This window comes from Centruroides sculpturatus, unplaced genomic scaffold (assembly GCF_000671375.1).
Source record: "Centruroides sculpturatus isolate CEXI.00-Female unplaced genomic scaffold, Cexi_2.0 scaffold34, whole genome shotgun sequence".
Lineage (NCBI taxonomy): Eukaryota > Metazoa > Arthropoda > Arachnida > Scorpiones > Buthidae > Centruroides > Centruroides sculpturatus.
Window position 1 is genome coordinate 291,335 of NW_019384328.1, and position 23,993 is coordinate 315,327.

The following is a 23,993-nucleotide window of genomic DNA, read 5'->3' on the forward strand; positions in this document are numbered from 1 at the left end:
TTTTTTAACCAAAACTTTTAAAATTTATTGTAAATTTAGTTTGCAGTTGCTCTCATTTGACTAATTGACCTCATTGTTTTTAAAGTTAGAATTAAAAAAGTTTTCAAATCAATACTTCCTTAATTATAGTTAAGAAATGACATTTTTACATGAATATTTATAAGATACTATATATACAATGAATATATTTCTCTAGTGTCCATTAATATGATTAACTTATTTTTAACAAAACCACTGAAATGAATTATGTTTCATTTAAAGGTCAAAGTTATTTGTCTTTTATTTGTTAACTAAAGAAAAATTTAATTATTCTACAAAGTTAAATCATCAATAAAAATTTATAACATAATATATTACTTTATTTTAATTGCCAGTACATAGGAAAATAATTAGAATTATTTCATTTTTTAAGCATACCTATTACATTAAAAATATTATTCATTTTAAACTAATTATATGTATTTTTTTAATTTCTTAATAGGTTTGGCAGAGTTGAGGTTTTATCAGGTTTCATTAATGGACTGTTTTTAATAGTTGTTGCATTTATGGTTTTTACTGAAGCATTAAGTCGAATATTTGATCCACCAGAGATTCTTACTGAAAGATTATTGGTAAATATTGTGGTTTAGCAAATTACTAGAATAATAAAAATATTTAATTTTGCTACATGTATAAATATCTATTAGTTACATGGTTATAATAAAAAAATAATAATCAAATAAAAATTGAAAATATTTGATATATACAAAGAAATACAATATATTCAATTTATAACAAAGATAATTTTAATATTTTAATTAGTTTTATTTAATTATCACAATATATAATACAAAAAAATTTGATATTTCATGCATAGTATTTAATTGTAAATGACAGTTTTTTTCTTAATTCAATGAAAAGCTTAATTGAAAACTCTACGTTATCTTTCATAGATATATTTTTATTAATTAAGACTATCAAGAGCAAACCTTACATATAAAACTCAAAAATCTTTAGCTAGCTAGTGTAATATTTATGATAAAGTTTTTTAAAGTTCTTAGATTGATATAAATGAAGATTTCAACATTACATATATATTAACTATACAAGTATACACTGCTTAATGATGAGGATACATTCCTAGAAATATGTCTTTAAGTGACTTCACCATTAAGCAAACATCATAGAGCAGGGATGGCCAACACGTAGACCGTGGTCGACCGGTCGACCGCAAAGGTTTTGAAAGTAGCCCGCAAAGCTAAAGTTGAACAATTTGCTTTCACTTAAATTAATGTTTAAAAATCTTAATTTGATAATTTATTCTTACAATAATAGACTGTCTGTGCAACATACCCATACTGTTTGTATTTATCCCAATGAACAATGCAAATGAATGTTAATGCATGCGTATATAAAAATCCTAAAATTGTTTGCCCGTATTCATAGTTGCCCGCAGACTATATTTTACCAAAAAAGTAGCCCCTAAGGGATAAAAGTTTGGCCACACCTGTTATAGAGTATACTTAAATAAATCTATATGATATAGTCAACTATTTATATAGATAAAATATAACACAATGATAAATATTTACTATATTTTATGGCATATAACACATTCCTAGTTCAGCATAGAATATTTAGGTAAAAGATATTTAGTGTATTTAATTTAAATTATCCTGTATATCCTATATCAAAGAAAGTAAAATTAGAATGCACACTTTTATTTACCAGGAAAAAAGAGGAGTTTAAGAAGTCATTTACAATTAAAATTTACCGTTAAAATATTCTACATGAATACATACAAAAGCTGCTTAGCTATAGCAAAGAGTAAAAATGTTATTATTTAATTAAACATATTATCATTAATGTTTTTATCCAAAAGTTAGCATAAGTAGAGATTATCTGTAATCTACTGAAGGCTGTTTGGGAAATTCATCAAAGATAACTTCACATATAAGATGCAGGACAATTTTTTTAGCCCTTTTTTGGGAAAAAATTATGTCTTATATGCTGTAAAATACATATCTAAATGTACAAAGATAGAAATGGGCTACAAATTTTTCAGCACTGTTATAATGTTATGGGATCTCCATCATTTAAGTGGCATACACCCGTATTTTAAAACAAATATTGTTTTTGTTGTCATTGTTTATTTAAAAAAATGTTTTAAATTTAATAAATATGTATATTAATAAAGTATAAACTTTAAGAAAAATTAAATTTTATANATTAAATGATACTTCACATTTTCATTTGAATTATTTAATTACATAGTTGTTTCCAAAAAGTTGATATAGATAATTTGGATGCTGTCTCTTTTTAAAAGCTATATCTACGATATTTGATTTCTTAAATGATTTCTGTTTATTTTTTTTTAAATAAAATTTGTCATTAATGTTTTTTTATAGTATAGGATGGAAAAGAAGGTCAGTTAACCCCTACTACAGAATATAGAATGTACCCAAAGAATGTGTACATTGAGCACATCATATAATGTACATAACTCTATTTAAGGTAGGTAAATAAAATCTTCTAGCAATCAATTCCTTGTGAAAGTCTGACCCTAAATGATGTGTCACATGACTCCCTTCCCTTTTACAGTTTTGGAGTTGCATTCATAATGGCTGCCATCCAATGCAATTGAATGCAACTCCATGTGTTATATGCATCAATCTGTTTCCCCTCGGTCTAATGTGTTCCTGACATGATTGAATTAACTTTAGGTGCATTCTATATTCTATAGCAGGAGTGTTAAGTGACTTTTTTACCTACCCTGTATTTTATTTAATATTAAAAGTTATTATCTTAACTGAAGCTCAGCAGAAGGACATCAACACCATGGATTTAGTCATGTGTTTTTCTATATTATTTCATGGTTAGGATTGGCAGATCATAAAGTAAGTATTTTGATACATATGTGTTATTAAAAGATATAATTTTTTGTTAATTTATAATTATTGCTACAGTATTTTCCATGAATTAATTACAATTTTTATTCTATCTTAAATACTTTTACCTATCATGTTTTTACTTCAAAACATGATAGGTAAAAGTATTTAAGATAGAATTTTATTCTCCTTGCATTCTTTTTATTAATTATAGTACAGTATGTTGTTTGTCTCATTATCTGAATTTCTTCATTAATAAAAATTTACTAATATATAAATTACTTAATTAGTTTCAATGGGATAGATATTAGTGTCAACATTAAATGGATTATTGGATTCATATTAGAATCATTATAGTTTTTAGTAATTTATTGTTTTGTATTTTCTGAGACTTGTATACTTATCAATTTTTTATGATTTAATTTTATTACTATTTTTGATTTGTGCTAATTTTTTCTCATTTTCTGAAACTTTTTAGTATATTGCAATATTACTTATTTTTTAAGAGTAAAATTGTAATGTTTTTGTTCAGATGATTGTTTACATTAATGCATTCAGTTGTGTTTTGTTTCATCATTTGATTTTGTTTGAAAAGTTTTTCTTTCACATTTTATTCTGCATGTTATAAATAGCAGTTGATAGAATATTTGTTTATATGTTACTTTCTGATTCTCTATTTGAGTCTAAATTATTTGGATTGTCTTCAGTTTGCATTAAGTGCTTTGCATTTTTTGTTTTTTTACAGAAATTCATTATTACTATGAATGTAATTTTCAGTTATTTTACATTATTTTAAGTTATTAAACTGCATTGTTTATTTCTTACACTTTTTTCAAATCTACAAGATATAGATATACGATGTAACTCTTGGTATTTGTGTGTTTGGTAATCATCCTTTTTCCTATTTATGATTGTAAAGTTATGACCAAACACATGACTATTTGCAAAATGTTTGTACATTTGCGAATTGCTTTTATGATATTTTTGTCATACTACAGTACTTGTAAAAATGTACTTTGTGTTATCTCTAATTTTTAAACTTTTTGACATAACCAAGCAAAGTACAGTAATTACTGTACTACCAAACTGCATTACAATAATAATGCCTTCTGCCAAATCATACACGAGAAAGGTTTATATCAGAGTTATGTAAATAGAATAAATTCAGTAAATAGGTACTTCCATGTGTAATTGAATGGAGCTCTGCATAAGTCAGAAAGTGTTTTGTTTGCAATTGAAGTTTAAAGCAACTGTGCAATTTCTGAACATGATTTTTTTTTTGCACATGTGTACAACTCAACAAGGCCAAGGTCATGATGAATTCAGAATTTTGAAATTTGATTTATGAGCTGAGATATTTGGGGTCAAAGTTTGTGTGTAAAGTCTGTAGACCAATTACTGGTTGTAAGCTGGTCATGTGCTACCTAGTAATATTTAGTAATGATAATAATTCAGTAAAAGATGGCAAAGTAGCTAGTCAATGAGAAGTTTATGGAATGTACACAGGAGATGTTGAGAACATACTATACCAGATAGCTGCAGAGCCCACAAATGAGGAAATGCACTTGATAGTTATAAAAATTTTCACACTAGCATAGTGGGACATTGTAAACAGGGGAGAAAAATGCTAAAGCTGCTGATGACAGCTTACAAGCTTTCAGAAATTTACTGCACTATTGACAGATTGAAGGAGTTGCAAGAATCAATCTAGTCCTGAGCACCATCTCAAATTTAAGCAAGTTTTGGAAGCAGCCTGGCTTCCATATACTGAAGTCTTAAAGGACAGGAATAAAACAGTTCATCAAACAACATTAATTCAGTTTTTTCAAACTGTTGTAATGACTCCCCCAATTGTTTTAAAATGTAAGATTAATGTTTTTGATATAATTAAACATATGAATAAAATAAACATTAGTTGTTATTATTTGTTTATTGAATTATCTGTAAAAGTTTAAATATTCCTGAGACAGCAACATGCTTTAGCTCAGCCACATTGCTTGACTCTCAGGAACCTAAGTTGATATTCTCATAGGACTTCCTTTCTATTTGCAAAATTTCCAAAGAACCTAATTATCATGAATACCGAGAGTTAGCTGTTTTTATTTATAAAATAAATATAGTTTGTTTAAATTCATATTTTTATTCTTAGAAAATACTTGAGACAGAGTTCTATTTTGAGATGAATATTTAATATAAATTTTTAATATTTTGAATATAAAACATCTTTTTTACAAAATTATTTTCAGCCATAAACCTCAGACTTATGTATTCTTATTTATATACTCATTATTTTTCCTGACAAATATGTAAATTGTTAAAAATCTGTAAAATATACTTCTAAAATAAATTACATAATAGTAGAATTTATTAAGCAATAATTATATTTACATTGTTTACTTAAAACAAAATAAATTAATGGAACAAAAAAAGTACAGTGGAACCTGGTTAACGAACGTCCTGGTTAACGACCAAATCGGTTAATGAACTTTTATTTTGCAAAAATTTGTCTCGAATAACGAACTTAACGGGTTTTTGTGTCAAATTTGTAAGCTTGCTGGCTTTTAGGGAAAATCAGTTAATCATGTGTCGGTGATGGTCTAGGGTCCATTTGTACGTTGGTGGTGGCGGAGGAGACAAAGGTGACAAGTATTTTACAGTGAAAATCATTTATTAGAACAGGAAGATGCTTACATATTTGAGATAGTTGGAAATGGCTTATCTACAGTATTTTCTCCGGCACTGAGGAGTGGCATATCGCTGGTCCTACAATAGTGCAAGCTGATCAGTTGTAGCCCCAGAGCGGACGAGATGGGTTCACTTGGTCACAGAAGTGATGGTAGGTGACAGAGCTGCAACGACTGGAGCGGTTTGCGAGACACAACACAAATTTTAGTGGGCACGACTTCAGGCTTAATCCAGATGAAGACGACACAGATTTCACCATAGAATTTTTAGGAAACTGCGTTTTGACCTTGAGATTCGGGGTTTTTATAGTATTTTTTCCTTGAATCTCACCTTACGATTAGTCCTGTGTCCCATTCCTTGCTTCCTGATTGTTTTCTTCTTTGTCTCCAGGTGAAAATTGAAACCAGATCAGGTCCCAAGAAAGGTTTGTTCAGAGGCGTTTATTTGACACCCGTTTGTCGACTCTGATCAGAGATTGTTGATAAACCTATAAGCCTTTCTCTTATAATTTAGCCTATTGTTTCTGCTATCTGTCATTTTAGAACTTTAATGATCATATGTGATGTTTTTATACCCATCAAATCTTCCCATTTTCCAAAAATTTAACCTAGATCGACTGTTTATGAGCACGTTTTCCTATATTTTCATTAAAGAAAACCCATTTTACAAATAAAATTACAAAAATACTGACGGCTAGAATGGATTAATTGTATTTGCATTAATTTCTATGGGAAAATTTGCTTCGGTTAATGAACGGACTCGTGGAACAGAGTATGTTCGTTAACCGGGATTCCACTGTATTTTATTTTTACTTTTTTGCAAATATGTTTTCATTTTTATGAATTGAATTTGATTAATTGCAAAAAAAATTTGACGATATAGCAAAAACATTTTTAACCTAGAAATAAATATTTCTAGATATAATGTTCCTTTAATCCAAAAAAACTTGTTTGGTAGATGGTCTCACAGCATTTCTGGTTAGAAAACAAGTTTTTTTTGGATTAAAGGGGCGTTATATATAGAAATTGAATAAACAGCAACCAAATTACATTAAGTAGAAATAAATATCTTCAGTTTTTGCTTATTTGAAGACTCCTTGATATTCAGGATCTTCCAAAATGAATGCTATAATTTTAAATTATTGTAGTTATTATCTCTCATTGTATTACCTTAAAACATTGGAAACTGTCCAAATTTTACATCTTCCTATTACAACTTCTCAATGTGTGCATCTCATGTCACATAGCACACATCCAACTGAAACTCAAATTCTTCCTATACTTACTACAGCATATCCATTGTCACTCCTCCTACAGCAGCCATAATTCTACAGCTCCATCAGATTACTTATGTTGCACAATGGTGAATGATTCCAACTTTGCAAACTGCAGAATACAAAATGTCTTCTCTATTTCAGGTTGCCATTTTTGTTTATGGTTCTTCTAGTGGTAGTAGACAACAAGATGTTTGAATGCAGATGGGAGATGAAGCTCAAACAGTTACTCTGTTGATTTGTGTATGATATACTTCTCATATAATCATTAACATGATTACAGTAATTTCAAATAGTAGCATTAATAAGCATCAAAATTTGTTTTTGCTAGTATTGTTGGTTTATTTGTAAATAGTTCATTTTGATTTTTTGGTAATTTAACGAAAGAAGTTGAGATTTGTATTGTATTGTATTGATAAGCAAATTTTCTGTAACATTTTTTTTTGCAATTGACATCTTCAATTTAGAATTTTTTTCAAGTATAGATATGACTTAAGATACACAACAACTGGATATCAGATGAAAGTATTGAAAATAATAATTTATGAATGATTCTATGAATGTTATAAACCAGGGCTTCTTAAACTATGGGTCACGACCCGTAATGGGGTCAATTTCCCGTTTTCGGGACCCAATTTTGCTCCAATATTGAAACCATGTGTACCGTACATTTAGAAGCATTATGTTGCACAAAGTATGGTTCCATTGCTGTGTTTTTGTCAGCTCTTCTATTCAGCACTGTATCAGGAAATGGAATAATTACATATAGCGAAATCTTGGGGTCGTGAGATTTTAATGCAAAATATTGAAAATAATTTGTGAGAGTTTGAAAATGGCACGCTTTGTGTCATAGGTTTTGTGAGTTGCGTTTTGTGTCACTTCTGGTGCAGCGAGACAACAATTCAGTAACACTGTAGTGTAAACTAGTGTAGCGTTGTTGCTTTTCAGTGTATTCAGTTGTCTCTGTTCCATTGTAACACAAGAGTGAACTGTGGTAGTACACCATTATTGTTTTTGCAAATTTGTATATATCTTTATTTTATATTTTTGGGTCGCGAAAAAAATCACAATCATAAATGGGGTCGTGAATAAAAAAAGTTTAAGAAGTCATGTTATAAACCATAAACTATTCATTAATAATATATTTCTAATTTTAGGGTGGTGTTTTATTACTAGTATTGGTTGTTTGTCTTCAAACTGGTTTTAATAGTGCAGCAAGACGATTATCAGTGGATATTGGAGGAGCAAAAAGACTAAATGCTCTTTCTTCACTTGTTTCTGTAGTTTTGTTAATTCCATGGGCAATAGTACTTTGTTTTACTTCTCAAGTAAGTATAATGTCATCAAATTTAAAAAAAAAAAGAATGTTTTTTAAAAATGACTTATATTTCAGCTGCAGTCTATATCTATTGTACAAATTATCATACCAACATTAGTGTCTTCTGTTCTGTTATTAGTTATTGATTATTATGTTGAATCCATGTGTACCGTACGTTTAGAAGCATTATGTTGCGCAAAGTATGGTTCCATTGCTGTGTTTTTGTCAGCTCTTCTATTCAGCACTGTATCAGGAAATGGAATAATTACATATAGTTGGTCTGCTAAAAATATAATAAATATAGAAAATGAGCATGCTCTCTCTGGTGGTGTGATATTTAGCTGGATTATGTTTGTATTAGGTAAGTAATATTNATATTAAGTATAGAAAAAAAAATTAGTTTCAAACTTTCTAAATACTTTCCATCATGACTTACTTATTAAACTGGATACAATACTAATATGATCTTTTATACTATTAAAGAGCAATTATTTATTGTGACAGTCACAATGCTGGGTTGTAGTTTTTTGTCACAATGTTTTCAATTTTTTTAGTAGTATTTTGTCTCTGTACAGTACATCATACTTTTCCTGTTAGCAATAGAGTTGTGCCAGTCATCTAACTCTGTTCAGAGAAAAATTTTTAATTGAAATAATGTGGCTTCTGGTGCAAATGAAAAGTCTGTAAATAGTTAATTGGGATCTCTTGCCCATAATCTTTCCATATATGGTCTTGACTTTCATCTGTCTAAGATTGTTTTCAAGATTAAGGAAGGACAGAGAGATAACAGTGGGAATTTATAAATCTACAATTTTTTCAAATTGCAGACCAATTAAGGTAATTATGAACATTATTTATTATATTATCAAACCTCAATTTGGTTTGGTAATATAAAACTGAATTGATTTTGATAGAAGCTACATTTCTATATAGAAACATCTCAAGAATTCAATGTATTAATAATCATCCAACCATCAGCCAAATTAATCAGGGAGAAATTATGCTACAAATATTTGTAGCATAATTTCTCCCTGATTAATTTGGTTGATGGTTGGAAGTTTGATTAATTTGATTGATTAATCTGCTTGATTAATTTGACTGATGGAAGTTACATTCCTAAATAAATAAATATTTTTGTAAATTTTATTTTCTGAATATTTTTATAATATTTTATAATACTTGCTATGTTAAAAATCATTTGATTTTGTCAATTTTTTGATGTTGAACACCAAGGATCTTTGTTCAAACATGATCTTGATGTTCACTCGTTTGAACACCAAGATCAAAGTGAATCATTTGATCTTCGTGTTCAAACGATTCACTTGTTCACAGAAGAGTTTTTTATGACAGTGGTGTTAATTGAAAGTAGTTCTACCATGATAATGACAAACAAATGCAGATCATTGCCTCTTCTGCATTTGTTTGTCCTTTGACATGCTCTTGTCCTTTGACATTTGCAAAAGCTGTTGACCATTGTTCACCCTTGAATGCTTTAACAAGATGAAATTCCGTACGTTTCTATATTCAACAGTTGACTCAACGGTGAGAGAACGACGTTTCTAAATGGACCGTTGAGTTCTCCGTTGAGACTAGTGACGTCAACGCTGTTTCACCGTTGAGCTCAACGGTCTCAACGACCTGAAAGACCGTTGAGTATTCAACAAACTAACATGGCAGCTTCCATGAAAAAGTAAATTTCGTTTATAGAAACTATCCATGAACGATCTGTATATGATAAAACATGCGATTGAACGATTATGTTGGATAATTTGGTCAGTATTAAAATATTAAGATTTTTTCATATGCCCAAAATTGATTACAACCAATGATGTGAACATAATATATCCAAAATATTTGATTGAATATTAGTCACTGCTAGTTTTAAGTTAGTTTTATGTCTGTCATGTTAGTCGAATTGTTGTTTTACTTTTTACTAAATTTTTATTAAACTGTAGAAAATAACATTAAAATGTTTGCTGCATACTTTCTTAAGTTTTAAATTGATATATTTATTAATATTTTGTGCGACACAGGCTGCACAAACTATTAATGTGGGCTGCGGGTTGCCCACTCCTGCCCTACAGTGTGTGAATATTAAAGCAGTGGTAATAACAACGATTTATTTTCAAATTAAAGTTATCTGATAATTATTTATTTTGTCAGCTGCTAATAACAGTTTGATCAACAATTTCATGGGCAGTCTGTTCCAGATGATGTCCTCATCACCAGTCTTATCATCACTACTCAACTGCTCCATTGTGAGCTTAGCTGTACTTATCATGATATGATTAAAAGGCTTTCTTACTGCTTACAGGGTGCAAAGAGTCATAATTGAAAATAAATAATAAGAACTAAATACAAACTAGCTTTTAAATATTGTCATTTTTATTTTCAAAACTGTTTTCAAGATAATGAGAAAATAAATAAAAAAGTTGATTAATATTAAACTGAACTTGAACAAATCTTATCTTCACATCTAACATTCTGAATGCTTGATCTGAAAATGAGATTGTTTTTCAAACATCTATCAAGTTTTTTTCATAGGACTTCATTAAATAAGGAGTTTAATTTAATTCTTTTAATGTTAAGACAATACAGAGTTGAATAGTAATATCATTCTATAAAGTTAATTTTTTAATAATTTTTTATTTTTACATAAATATAGGTTTATTAGAAATTTTATGAATGATTACTTGATTTAAAGAAATGAAATCCATTCAAGAACATCATTATGATTCACATGTGGGTACTTCGTCTTATTCATCATCAAGGTAGATTAATTTTAAATTATTTAACTTATTTTTTGTAAGTTGATATTATTTGGGATAAATTGCTATTTATTTTTACTACATTATTTGGTATAATTTATTATTTTAAGACTTAATTTAACTATCTTTAGTTTAATGTAAGAAATGCTTTTCATAATTTATTTACAGACAAATTATGAAAAAAATTTATTACATTAAATCAAGTTTACAAGATTTATCAAGATGTTTTATCATTGATTATTTTACATTTTAAAAATAATGCACTTTATTATAAAATGCATTTATAACTGCAGAAATTTTTCTCTTATAGTTAAGATCATATATTGTTGCATTTAGATTAACAGAAGTAAAAGTTTGTTTTAAAATGGAACAAAGCTAACTTGGTAGATGTAAAGAATGCTTTGGTTTGTAAGGAATATATGTAACAAAAACAAACAGGACACTTTATTAATAGACCAATTTATTAGACAATTCAATATATCTGTATAAGTACACTTTTTTATACAGGTAATGCCTGATTTAAATACATACATATGTATTTAAATTAGTATATAGCAGTTTTAGATAATTATTGGCAATGACTGAATTAAANTTTAAATAACTTTATCAATTTAGTAATATTTAATCTCTACGAGGAAATCAAAAATTACTTAAATGACCATTATGTTTGAGATTACATATTATGTAATTTTTAAAATTAAGTCCTACATTTTTAAGATGATTAAAAAAAAATAATACGGATAGAAAATAATAACAGAGAAGTAATATATTGGTCATTTTAATTACATTGAATTCATAAAGTGTTTTTCAATAAATTTCTTCTACAGATGGTAGATTAAATTTACATATAGCATTTCATTTTTCTTCTTACTTTTATGTATTTTTACATTGTTTTTCCTTTGTGTTCATGTTTAGTTGTCAATTTTGCCATTGTTTTGTTTAGTGAATATGAAATAAGTAGTTTAATTTAAATTTTATTATAGAACTTTATCTGTAATTATAGCACATTTTAATTAAAGAATCGATTTAAAACAATGAATGAGTGAAATGTACTTATAATTTAAAAATTTCTAACTTTTAAGTTTGTTGTTCTTATTAACATTACTAACATTATTAAATCAATTGTTTCAATATCTGAAGACATTGAAATGTCAAATAATAAAAATAAAAAGATTTAAAATTGATATTATATTGCCTTTTTATTCACAGTTTAAGATGTTGATAACCTGCCAGAAAAATCAACAAATCTTGGCATCATCCTTTAACAAATAAACAGAAATATTATTATTGTTTGTAATTTTATAATAATTTATGATATAGATTATGTGATCAATTTCTTTTCATAAACTCTTTTTTTATGAATTCAATATATTCAATTTATAACAAAGATAATTTTAATATTTTAATTAGTTTTATTTAATTATCACAATATATAATACAAAAAAATTTGATATTTCATGCATAGTATTTAATTGTAAATGACAGTTTTTTTCTTAATTCAATGAAAAGCTTAATTGAAAACTCTACGTTATCTTTCATAGATATATTTTTATTAATTAAGACTATCAAGAGCAAACCTTACATATAAAACTCAAAAATCTTTAGCTAGCTAGTGTAATATTTATGATAAAGTTTTTTAAAGTTCTTAGATTGATATAAATGAAGATTTCAACATTACATATATATTAACTATACAAGTATACACTGCTTAATGATGAGGATACATTCCTAGAAATATGTCTTTAAGTGACTTCACCATTAAGCAAACATCATAGAGCAGGGATGGCCAACACGTAGACCGTGGTCGACCGGTCGACCGCAAAGGTTTTGAAAGTAGCCCGCAAAGCTAAAGTTGAACAATTTGCTTTCACTTAAATTAATGTTTAAAAATCTTAATTTGATAATTTATTCTTACAATAATAGACTGTCTGTGCAACATACCCATACTGTTTGTATTTATCCCAATGAACAATGCAAATGAATGTTAATGCATGCGTATATAAAAATCCTAAAATTGTTTGCCCGTATTCATAGTTGCCCGCAGACTATATTTTACCAAAAAAGTAGCCCCTAAGGGATAAAAGTTTGGCCACACCTGTTATAGAGTATACTTAAATAAATCTATATGATATAGTCAACTATTTATATAGATAAAATATAACACAATGATAAATATTTACTATATTTTATGGCATATAACACATTCCTAGTTCAGCATAGAATATTTAGGTAAAAGATATTTAGTGTATTTAATTTAAATTATCCTGTATATCCTATATCAAAGAAAGTAAAATTAGAATGCACACTTTTATTTACCAGGAAAAAAGAGGAGTTTAAGAAGTCATTTACAATTAAAATTTACCGTTAAAATATTCTACATGAATACATACAAAAGCTGCTNTCCAGATATTACAGGTTCCGACAAGTAAAGAATTTTTATAGTCATGCCACAAATAAGCTATATATTAATTATTGACCATTTGTGACATGCTATAACGAGCAAAAATTTAAAAAAACTAATAGGTAGGTTTAAAATTAATAAATACAAATGTATTCTGGCAGTGAATGAGTTAATTATGCTTTCTATTTGCAAATCTCCTCAACCTTAACACAAAATAAGAAAAAAAGTGAATTTTTAAGAAATTTGCGGGTTTTCCCAGGATAAGAAAAATTTCCCGGGTTAAAAAAACAACCGGGATCCCGGAATCCCGTTTCAGAAACCCTAGTCTGTACCTTTTGCATTCCATCAGGAATTGTATCTTAGCTCTAGCCCTAACAAGGGTTACAAGCTTTTTTCGATATGCATTAGTCGGCATAGCTAAATGTTAAATCAGAAACTCGACGTTCTTTCATTTATTAAACATATTAGCAGTATTGCATTATATAATCATATTAGCATTTATATTTTATTGCTTCCATTTTACATGTAATTCATATTTATATTTATTTATTTATAAATAATTTGTAGACAATTTAAAATACACATTTTATTATGGAGTCTTTTTTTTTTTTAAATTACAGATGTTTTTAGCATTAGGATATAAATACATAAAATGTTTTTATAAATTTTCGTCCAATGGCAATAATTATAGTTAAATATCTGAAGACAAAGTCCTTCCAAAAAAAGGAACCACCATTTATTATCTTCGTATTCCAGACTATACATTCTTGGTGACTGACCTTTCATTTTAGGCTACTGGTGGCTATTTAAAAAAGTTTTTATCTGAAAGTACAAATAATTTATTCAAGACTCTCATAATCACAAAAGTCTGTTATTAAATAAATCATTATATCAGTACAGAATTGTAAGTTATCAATAATAAATATATTAGTATATAGAATTACTTTCATAAAGTAAATATTACAAATTAAATTTATTACAAAATTATAAAAAGAGTTTTTAGATGTAAAGAAGAATTTTCAAATATGTACTGTACTTAGAAATTTATTTTTTAATTTATGTGAAGTGTTTTCATTAAGCAATATTTTGTTGTAATCAAACTTTTATTTTTAGATTATTGCTCTAAGATAAGATTTTCTTCAATAAAAATATATTTTAATTAATTTGAAATTTTTCTGTCATATAAATCTTTATTTAATAAATTAATTAAAATGAAATTTTAAAATAATTATTAGGTTTTATTCAACAGAAATTATTTATAATGAGACGATTGATGTAATGAAAAGATAGTTTAAAGGCGAGAGTTATTTCGTCTAAGATGATTTTTTCTACTTTTCTCAATCTTTCATTCCAACTTTTCATCATATTTTGAGCAAGAATTGGTTAATTAATGGAAAAAACAATTATAGATTTATAATTTGATTATAATAAATACAATTAACCCAATAATTACTTCAAATAGCTTTATTTTCCTTTATAGCACAATCAAGAAATCTAGTTGTTTGTTATTTAGAATTTAATTATTTTAGATGCAGATAATTATATTTATTTTTTTATCATTAATAAAATTTGAGAAAATTAAGTGTTTAAAAATTATTTCTGTTTAAAATACTAAAAATCAATATTTCTAGAGTTTGTAGAACAATTCTTGGACAAAAAAAAAAATAAGGAGTTTGACAATAATTTATACAAAATATGACCATTTGAGACTATAAATAAATATCAAAAATAATATAATTTCATTCAAAGAATTAATTCTGTACTAAATCTCTTAGTTTAGATTTGTCATTTACAGTTTTAAGCTCAGAAAATATAGAAAATTTGTATCCAAATATATTAATTAGAATAATAATTAATATACTTTGATATCAATGTTCTGTTTATTCTGGGTTTAAAATTTTAATTAATAATTAGAAAATATAATTAGAATTAATAGCATATATATGCATATAGTTTCTAATTTTTATGGAGTTGAAGAAATAATATATAAATGCAGAACTAAGAAAGTAATTAGCAATTAAGTTCAATATAATGTAAGGTCGGGAATTTTTCTATAAATTTACTAAAATTGTTAAGAATGTTAAATGAACAATTTAAATATATTTAAGAAAATGTTATTTAATTCTTATATAATATCTTATTGTTCAAATATAAAAATTTACACAAATATTTCTAAAATATTATATTTAAATATGTTCTGTTTTTATTTATAAAATTCAAAAGAAGAAAAATAAATATTAAAGTATAAAGTTACATTTTAAAAGGGAAAATTTGAAAGAGATGTTAATTTTATAGCAAATTAATTAATTAATTTTTCATTTTCATAATTGGTACTAATTAATTACAGATCAAATGAATGTTATTTTGAATACCAGTAGATGGTTGACTTCCTTAAGGGATTAACAGGAAAGAGAAGTAATTTGGACCTGGATTAAAACTAATTGCACATATCTTGTACTTGAGAATTAATCACTTTCTTTTAATTTTGATTGATAAATAATTAGAGAGAGAGAATTTTGAGTTTTAATTTAATTTGAAAGTTCAGAAAAATCTTTTGTGTGATTATTTGTATTTTTCTTTATTTTATATATTAAGTTTATTGTTTCAAATAAAATATATTTTTATTAATATACTTAGTTAAATTAATTAATTCTTAAATGGATCATAAACATCTTCATTTATATTATAACAAATTCATATTTCCTAGAAGAATTTTAAAATTATTTTAATATTTATTGTTGAATCTAAATGATAATTTTTATTGTTTTAATTTTAAATCTTATTTATTATATTCAAATATGTTGTTTGCCCTTTATGTTATGTTCTAATTTGTGTAAATCAGTATTTAAGTGTAATAAATTTTTAAACATACAGTAGACCCTCAATTTAACAGACTAATTGTGGAAGGATGTTTGCAATTGCTGAACATGTTTTAAAAACATATTAATAACAAACTTTCATGATACAGGAGGTATTAAAATGTTGTTATAATATACACTTATGAATAAAATATTATTATTATGCACATTGAATAATTTATACTCGTTAATGTATCTTATAACATATTCTATCCAAAAAAATAGGTTATAAATTTTCCTTTAAGACAGAAATTGTTTTTGTCCTTTAAATAATGTGAAGTTCATTAAATCTGCTATATGTAGCAGACATTTGATTTAATGAATTTCATTATTAACTAATAATTAAATATTCTAGTGACTGTTTTTATATAAATTGATTTAAAGTTTAATAACAGAAAAGTATAAAAGAAACTTTGGTTTCTTTCATGTCCTTTTTTTGTAATGGCATCATTCAATAATGCTATTAAAAAAAGAAAAGCTATGATATTTATAATAGTCTTAAGAACAAAATTGTTGAAAAATGCATCGTTGCTCTACTCTTGATATCTTTATTTCATAACGTAAAAAATTATATTCTACATACAGAATTGAAATTTATCTATAAATTATTATAGTTTGTATAAATGTGTGAATACTGGTTTAAATGCTGTAAAAATCACTAATAAAATATTATAGATTTACAGTGGCATGCCGTGACATTTGATGATAGGGAAGCTGTGTTTCTCTAAGAAGCCGACTCACAGGGGCAATCAGTTAATTGCGTGTCAGGACCCATTTGTATTCGTTTGTTTGATAAGCCATTAAAAACCATACACTTCTTTAAATGTATTTTTAATAGATTATCTGAATTATCTGACATTAAATAAACAAGTTCTATATAATTACCTCTGTTATTAGATTCAATAGATTCCCTATGCCCTCTAAATGCCAATTCTCGCTTTGAGAAAAAACATATAACATCTATTAATTTAGATATAATATATCTATTAGTCGTAATTATCTTGTTATAATTTTGAATATTTATTTTATATTGTTTACTAATGTTAAATTCTATTCTGCCTTGATTTCCAAATTGCTTTAATTTTATGAAAGAATTGGCATGACATTTACAAGTTTCATGTCTTTAGCTAGCTTTACTCAAATTATTTAAATCTTCAAAGCCATTCTTATTTCACACACTAATTTTATTTGAAAACAGTAGGCAAGGCCAACAAAACAATTTTTGCATTTCTATGCATCTACAAAGCCATTTTATGCCTTCATAAATTTTATCGTGAAAATGTCGAACAAATTTTTTTTGTTGATGTATTTATATTTAATTTAGGCATTGATCTTTCTCTTTTAATAATGTTTTCTTTTGCATTATATGGTCTTGAGCCAAAAGTTTTTTAAAATAAATTTTCAATATTATCACAATTACATTCTAAATCATTAGCCATGATATAAGGGCTAAAATTAAAAATAAAATTATTAAAACTTACTTGGTAAAATAAAAAGTGTGATGGATATACAATTATACATACCTGGTACAAAATATTCAATTGTATGAATATACTTTTAAAGAAAATTATAATTAAATATAGTTATGTGAAAAAATGTATATAAAAATAACAAAATATTTTTCACTTTTTAAATATTAAAACAACCCACTTAGTTAAAATTGCTCCCTACAAGTGGCTCATGGATGGAATCAGAGACGATCTAGGTAGGTGTGCAGTGCATGCATGCGTGCCAAATTCCGAGGGTGCCGATACTGGTTAATGTCAAGTGCCTCTTTTGTCGCATCACTAGTATACAGTATCTCAAAGGATGTATAAATTTTAAACGTTTCTTACCATAGCTGTAAAAATCTAAATATGTTAAACTTGATAGTCCTTTGTTTTCTAACTAATTAGTTTTAGGACCAGGTGTCCATGGAAATTTCCAAAATTTACAACTTTTCAGTCATTCTCATTGAACTGGAAAAATTTCTATCTTTATTACATCTAATATTACAAAGAAATCAGTCCCCGCGGTACTTGGCTAGATTGGTTCGGTTAAGCTTTTGTTTAAGTAAAATTCCAGCTCTTTCAGCAGGGTTTTATTTATATCCCTAATTCCTTAATCTCTTAATTATTTAACTACTACTTAAGTAGAAATAAGTTGAAACTGGTTACTTTGTACTTGAATATTTGTAGTCTTGGGAAACAATTGGAAAGACAAATTTTTATGACAATGGATACATAAATCGTAAATTTAAGGAAAATAAATTCTAGAGCTTTTATTGTACCTTGTGCATATCATTCATTAAATTTAGTTGTAAATGATGTTGCCAAAATAACGATTAATTTTTTAACATTGTACAAGAATTGTACATGTTTTTTTCTACATCCCCTTATAGATGGGACATACAAAATCATAATATCACTGGTTTAACATTGAAATCCATAAGTAATATAACATGGAAGAGCAGAATAAAAGAAGTATAAATATATCAAATATTTTAATGGATTTTTTTAAACTCCTGTCAACTATACAGAACTGTCATAAAAACATACGAGTAAATTCTTATCGGTTGGGTTAAGTTATAAATCTATTCATGATTCACATAATAGGGCAAGGGCAGCCAAATATCTAGCAGGCAGGTGGCTAACAGCCCAGAACCAGTCCTGGATAGAATCATTGGAAGCGTTATATGATATTTTGGTGTGTAGCTTCCACCAGCTAAACCAGTTGATGTTGGTGCTTCGTAAAGCGCATGCACAAATGCGTATAATCTGGCTATTTGGAAGCTGGCCCAGTTTCGACAATACAGCGCTTCCGTTCTGCCACTGATATTTGAATATACAATAGCAATCTTATCATTTTTTCACATGTAGTATAGAAATTTGTAATAAGATACACAATGCAGCTATAATAAAATATTAATTTTAATTCAAAGTACGTTAAAGTATGAAAATAATCACGCAATATGTATTTATATTTTAGAAAATACAAGGAAAGCGGCACTTTCACCGCTTCCAAGGACCACATGCCACTGTAGATTTATAATTCTTGAATAAATTCACTTAAACTTTATAAAATATAAATTCAATTTTTATAGAAATAATGAAAATATAAAATTAAAAAAAATAATAATAATGCTTTGTATTTTAAGATTTAATTGTGTTAAGAGCTATTTTTCTGAATAAATATTGTTCACAACTGGAAGAAAAGGAGTTTTAATTTTGATTAAATAATACTCAAAGCATGATATTGGTAAACATTTAAGTTTAGATAAGTGTAAAGAGAATGTGAAAACTTTCGTAATATTCTGTAAATCAACCAAATTAAGTAATAATGATGTAATATCATTCTCCTTTATCTCTTTAATATTCTCTGTATTCTCTTTCATGTATTATGAAAATTATTGCAGTAAATGATTAGAATTCAAAGTGATCTGCAAGTTGAAAAATTCATAAACCTTTGAATTATGTCATACATGTAATATATTTAATTAATTAAAACAAAGTACTCTAATATTAGATAAAATATTTATATATATTCCCATAAGCATATTTAACTCTTACATTTCTGTATTTTGTCAATTAATAATAAATTTGACAGCTGATTCTGTTATTTAAATTTAAGATATTTTACTCTCTCTTGTCTCTTCCTACATCCTACTGTATAAGAGTTAGATAAGAGAATAGTAACCTTTGCTTTATTTTTCTTATTCTACTATTTTCTAATGCTTTATCCACACTTTGTTTTATATGTCATGAAGTTAAAAAGTTTTGAAAGTTTCATACAAATATATATAAAATAAATAAAGCATTTTAATTTATATAATGAATTATTCATTATATAATGTTTTATAATATTTTTAAAACTCTTTCCACTCTGTGGACATTAAGAGGGATTTTTCTTTTTTACATTTTAAGTTGGCCCTATTTTGGCTAGGTCAACAATGAGTGATGATTCAAAAGTGCAAAAGACTGGAAAAATTCCTACAATGAGTATTTTTATAATAAACATGTAATTCATGTAATAAATTATTATTTTTATCCATTTTAAATATATTATACATCAAAAAGTTGAATGTTTTTTGGATATGGCTTTTGTAACCAATTGCATAGTATATAATTGTATATATATCTTTTAATATTACTAATAGTATAAAAATTAAAGCTTGTAAAAATAGTTTGATTATATTAATTTTATAAATGTAAAAGTACATAAGTCTTTTGAAGATGATAACACACCTATGAGTTACATTTATTGCCTCTGCTCTTGTAATCGTTATCATCATCATTGTCACAAAATAATTCAAATGTACTGATACAGAGTTTCATAAAAATATCTCATACAGCCACTACTGCATGGTTCTGCAAAAGTTACTTGCTAATCATTTTCATACTTTACATTATCTTTACCCAAAAAAATCACAATTGCATTCAGATACAATTTTTATAAGTTAATAATAAATATAAATTGCATGCAATTAAATGTTGTAAAATTTTCTGCATTATTAACTTATTTCAGTTTTACTTGTTACAATGTATATCAGAGAGAAGACTTTTAAGTGTGTTAAAATTAGAAACCTAAGTGTTTCAAGAAATTCTAGATGTCATTATTGTAAAAATATAGGTTTGAAATCTTGATTTCAGTTGCTTTGCAGTTGATTTGTTGTACAAATAATACAATATATTTGAACGAAACTTTAAACGTTATGTACTGAGTGTAATTGAAAACAAATACTCCAATGTCTTATTTATAAATCAGTGAAACCAAAATACTAATATGCTTAGATCAAAAAATCAAGTTTTGGCATAATTTTTTGACATTTGAATCACTGTGCAATGGGGGACAGCTGGGTGGTGAGAGATAGGACCTGACATCATCCATAAAAAATTCCTTGGGTGTTTTTTACTGCGTATATTTGATTCTTGATTCTCCAGAATAGTATGCTTTAACCACTATAGCCAAATAATCATTATCATTATAATTATTTTAAAACAGAATTTCAGATAAAATCATGAATTATATATATCTAAGAAATTTATTAAATCTTTGTTTAAAATACCTTTAAGAGCATTTGTTTTATAAAATTTATTGAATATATTATGCTAATATTTATGATCAACATGGAATTTTAGATTCAAACACTTACCTAAATAATACAACTCTGCATGAAATCAAAGAAATAAATATGCTAGACAGTATTAAGGACCAGCTTTTTAATGTTATTTAAACATTAATCAGAGCAACTGGTCCCATTTTCAGAATCTGAATAGAATGGAACAGTAGCATCAACAACACATTTTTAATTTGATTTTATTTTAATATAGAATTTTAGTTACAAATACCATTTTTTATATCCTTTGTTTTTCTTTTAATTACAGACTGTTTCTGTTGCTGGTCTTTGTGTTAATTTAGTTGGAATATTTGCTTTTCGACATGCACATACACACAGCCATGGTCATTCTCCCTCATCTAGTCATGGGCATGGACATAGTCACGGTCATGGTCACTCCCACTCTCATCATCATCATCATGCCGACAATACCAACTTACAAGGTTAAGTATTATTAAAAGTTTTTATTAATTCTATTCATTAATAACAATAATTTCTTAGATTTAATAGTATGTAAGAGTAAGGAAAGTCTAGTTAGCATGAAGATTGAATTGAATTTGATAACAGTTTTTATTTTTATTAGATTATAGTAATATCAGCTACTAACAACTTTATTTGAAAAGCATTTTTATAAGGAAGTAACAATTTTAGTCTTTCTTGGAAAACATATTTGACACTAATTATGGTGAACATATTACTTCTATATTTTTTATTATCCTTATATTAACAAACCACCCTATGATTTGCTGCAATGTTGGGCAGTGTGTTTTTGACTCACTTTTGGCAAGGGTAATATTAAATGTTAGAGTTGATGAATACATTTTGATAGCTGAGAAGTTAAAAGTTTCTGGAAAGCCTGAGAAAAGAGGTCATAAACATTAAGGACATTGTTACCTTTTTGATAATATGGAAGTGACTACTAAGGAAGAGTAAACTAGAATATAGAAATAGTTGATTTGCTACAAGGAGAATGCAATTTAAATGAGTTTGGAATGTGGAAAGAAAGTGTTGTTTTAGAACAAGAACATGTGCATGCTTTTGAATTTAAATTTTTCTGATGATGAATGAGAAACATCTGAAAGTGCCTAGTCAGAATTTTTGATGTGTGACTTCAGAAAGCAGAATTGTATGTAGTGCCAACATTTTAGATGATATGGAATGTGTTGGTGGGTTAAATACTTAAAGACAAGATTGCACCATTAGTAAAGATAATTCATTGAAGAAAAAACAATAGTATAAAAATGGAATTTTTAAAAATAACCATAGAAGCAATCTTATCCATTTTTAAAAATATATTTGAATATTTGTATATTGTAAAAATAAGATCACAGTTAATTTTATAAATTAGAAATAATGTTAAAAAATTACTATTTCATTGTAGGACTATTATTATAATAAGCAATTTCTTGCTGTTGATTTTTTTTATTTCAAGAAGAAAAGTTACACACAACATTGTTTTAGTTTGACACTTTTATATAATTAAATAATTAATTATAAATATGCAAATTCAATTTAAAGAATAATTTTACTGTTCATTATTATTAATTTAATTGAATTATTATGAATATTATTATAAAATTTTCATGTATGATAAAATGAATCTATACATAATTATGTTGTGCATAGAATTAATGAATGAATGAAAAGTATGTTAAATAATTAGTAGGAAAATATAGATTACTTAAATACTAATAATTAGATTAAAATTTTTTTGAGTAGCAGTTACAGGAATGAATCAAGGAAAAATACAAGACAAATTATAAATATATTTATTTTACTTCAAATTTGTATTCATTGATATATTGGATATTCAAAATATGAATTTGTTTGATTTAAAATGTGTGACATATTCTTTTAATTATTTATTATTATTTAATTTCACACAACTTTCAAGCATATGAAATTAAAAATATAAATATTTAATTTTTTTGTTATAATTCTGAATACCTTAGTTTTAGATTACTTAAAATTTTATTACAATGTAAGAATGACAATATATAATCTCTATAGGAATCATAAAATTTTCAAATTTTAATACAGTGTGTGATTGGTTAACAAACAGTTTGGACTGTGAAATTGAAACAATAAACACTTTTGCAAAAGATTTTTATATTCAGATAATGAACACCTGACAGAACAAACACAAGAAGAAGTGATGATGCGTTTAAGTTTTGTAAAACTATATTTTAATGGCATCTATACATGGTTTATGGAACAAGACTTTTACAGTTCTATACATAACTTTTGTACACTAGTTAATTTCTGTTCTCTGAATTTTTGTAAGTGCTGTTCTGATCTTTTTATTTAAAAAACTGATATTATTATGGGGCCTAAAAAGTGCAGAGTGTCATGAACTGTGTTCACTATAGAAACTAAACAAGAGATAATAGCCAAGGTAGAGAGTGGGCAGAAGATGTCTGATATTGTAGGCAGATGACTTCAACAGGTCTTACAAAAACTTTTAACATATAAGCGTTAAATTAGACACCTATGTCACTAAATTGACGAGCGCTTTCAACGATATACACTTTCGTCTTCTTCAGGTCATTAGAACCTTTTTTTGAATACAAAATTTTTAAAAACATTCCAATCTTAAATAGCAAATTTGGAATGATAGCAACGGTAGAATATAAACAGATATTTAAATAAAAATATGCGCGGTAGAATATAAACAGATATTTAAATAAAAATATGCGCGGTAGAATATAAACAGATATTTAAATAAAAA

At 26.4% G+C, this 23,993-nt stretch overlaps 1 protein-coding gene across 1 annotated transcript in view; it reads left to right on the forward strand.

The window, feature by feature from the left end:
- Positions 1–23,993, forward strand: part of LOC111628600 (zinc transporter 5-like) — a 67,533-nt gene that overhangs the window by 24,282 nt on the left and 19,258 nt on the right. The window contains exons 9-10 of the mRNA XM_023372425.1: positions 482–611; positions 21,534–21,708. Coding sequence (XP_023228193.1) covers positions 482–611; positions 21,534–21,708 — 305 coding nt within the window. The remainder of the gene's footprint in view (positions 1–481; positions 612–21,533; positions 21,709–23,993) is intronic.